The sequence below is a fragment of the Apteryx rowi genome, unplaced genomic scaffold (genome assembly GCF_003343035.1).
Source record: "Apteryx rowi isolate R43461 unplaced genomic scaffold, aptRow1 scaffold_1642, whole genome shotgun sequence".
Lineage (NCBI taxonomy): Eukaryota > Metazoa > Chordata > Aves > Apterygiformes > Apterygidae > Apteryx > Apteryx rowi.
The window spans coordinates 9,175-11,370 of record NW_020447911.1 but is presented as its reverse complement, the minus strand read 5'-3'; the positions used below and the strand labels follow the sequence as shown (position 1 = coordinate 11,370).

The following is a 2,196-nucleotide window of genomic DNA, read 5'->3' as shown; positions in this document are numbered from 1 at the left end:
TCCCGGACACCTGGGCCCTTCCCGGACGCCTGGGCCCTTCCCGGACGCCTGGGCCCCTTCCTGGACGCCTGGGCCCCTCCCGGACGCCTGGGCCCCTCCCGGACTCCTGGGTCCCTTCCCGGACACCTGGGCCCCTCCCGGACTCCTGGGTCCCTTCCCGGACACCTGGGCCCCTCCCGGACTCCTGGGTCCCTTCCCGGACGCATGGGCCCCTTCCCGGACGCCTGGGCCCCTCCCGGCGCACCTGGAACTTGTTGGCGGAGGTGAAGGGCACCTCGAAGACCTTGGGGTAGCGGCTCCGCTGCTCGGCCACGTTCCCCACCGTCGCCTCGGCGAACTTGAGCAGCGCCGTCTCCGAGGCGTCGCCGATGACCTCGCGCTGCGGGGGCGGGGCTTGTTGGGCAGGGCGGGGCCGGACGGGGGGCGGAGCCTGTGTCGGCCCCGCCCCCCGCCCGATGCTCCGCCCCCCCGGCCACCATGACACTGTGTCTGCGGAGGCCTCCCAGCCTCTGCGGTCCCCCCAAGGATGGTTCTGGGCCCTATATGGCCCCTATATGGCCCCTGTATACCTCCATATACCCCTATATGCCCCCTATATACCCCTATATAACCCCTTATGCTCCCATATGCCCCCATAGGCACCTATATGCCCCCATATATCCCTTATATGCCCCCTTTATGCCCCTCTGTGCTCCCTATATGCCCCGTATATCCATTATTTGCCCCCTGCACGCCCCAATGTGTCCCCATACATCCCCTATATGCCCCTTATGTGCCCGCTATGTGCCCCTGTATGCCCCCATAGGTCCCTATATATCCTCTGTATGCCCCTGTATGCCCCTATATATATATATATATATGTCCTGGCCCCTATAGCTCTCTCCCAGCCTCTATAGCCTCCTCCCAGCCCCATACAGGACCCTGTAGCCCCATATAGGCACCCTATAGGCCACTCCCAGCCCCATATAGGACCCTTATAGCCTCCTATAGGGCCCCTATAGCCCCCTCCCAGCCCCTATAGCCTCCTCCCAGCCCCATATAGGACCATTATAGCCTCCTATAGGGGCCCTATAGCCTCATCCCAGCCCCATATAGGACCATTATAGCCTCCTATAGGGCCCCTATAGCCCGCCCCAGCCCCTACAGCCTCCTCCCAGCCCCATATAGGACCCTTATAGTTTCCTATAGGGCCCCTACAGCCCCCTCCCAGTCCCATATAGGACCCTTATAGCCTCCTATAGGGCCCCTACAGCCCCCTCCCAGCCCCGTACAGGCCCCCTGGGAGGGTGCCGGCCCCTATAGCCCCCATAGGTTCCCCCCAGTCCCCTCCGTGGGGCGGACCTTGGCGACAGGGACGTTGTCCTGGCCGGGCTTGAAGACGGCGCGGTTGCAGAGGGTGACGATGCGGCTCAGGGCCCTCCACGTCTCCGAGGACTGGTCGAAGCTCTGCCCTGGGGGCGCCCGGCACTCGGCAAGGGGCCCAGGCGTCCGGGCGAGGGGGCCCAGGTGTCCGGGAAGGGCCCAGGCGTCCGGGCATGGGGGCCCAGGCATCAGGGAGGGGCCCAGGCATCCGGGAGGGACCCAGGTGTCCGGGCAGGGAAGGACCCAGGTGTCCGGGAGGGACCCAGGCGTCCGGGAGGGACCCAGGTGTCCGGGAGGGACCCAGGCGTCCGGGAGGGACCCAGGTGTCCGAGTGGGGACCCAGGCATCTGGGAGGGAGCCCAGGTGTCTGGGGAGGGACCCAGGTGTCCGGGAAGGGGCCCAGGCGTCCGGGAAGGGGGCCCAGGCGTCCAAGTGGGGACCCAGGCATCCGGGGAGGGGGCCCAGGTGTCCGAGGCTCACCTGACTGGTCCTCGGTGGTGTCGGCCGTGTGGATCTGGTTGTCGAACCAGAGGTGGGCCACCGTCATGCGGTTCTGCGTGAGGGTGCCCGTCTTGTCGGAGCAGATGACCGAGGTGGAGCCCAGCGTCTCCACCGCCTCCAGGTTCTTCACCACGCAGTTCTTCCGCGCCAGCCGCTTCGCCGTCAGCGACAGGCACACCTGGGCCACCGGGCGCCCGTCAGGCTCCCGGGGCGCCCGCTGGGACCCCTTGGAGCCCCTGGAGCACCCGTAGGGATGTCCGGGGTCCGTGGAGCACCCATGGGTTGGGTTGGACCCAGAGGGACCTCACATGGTGCCCATGGACCCATAGGGAC

At 66.8% G+C, this 2,196-nt stretch overlaps 1 protein-coding gene across 1 annotated transcript in view; it reads right to left on the bottom strand.

Annotated features, from left to right (window-relative positions):
• Positions 1 to 2,196, bottom strand: part of LOC112963221 (potassium-transporting ATPase alpha chain 1-like) — a gene marked incomplete at its 5' end in the record, with an annotated part of 17,770 nt that overhangs the window by 11,431 nt on the left and 4,143 nt on the right. The window contains 3 exon segments of the mRNA XM_026060084.1: positions 245 to 379; positions 1,342 to 1,451; positions 1,843 to 2,041. Of these exon segments, the coding sequence (XP_025915869.1) occupies positions 245 to 379; positions 1,342 to 1,451; positions 1,843 to 2,041 (444 nt within the window).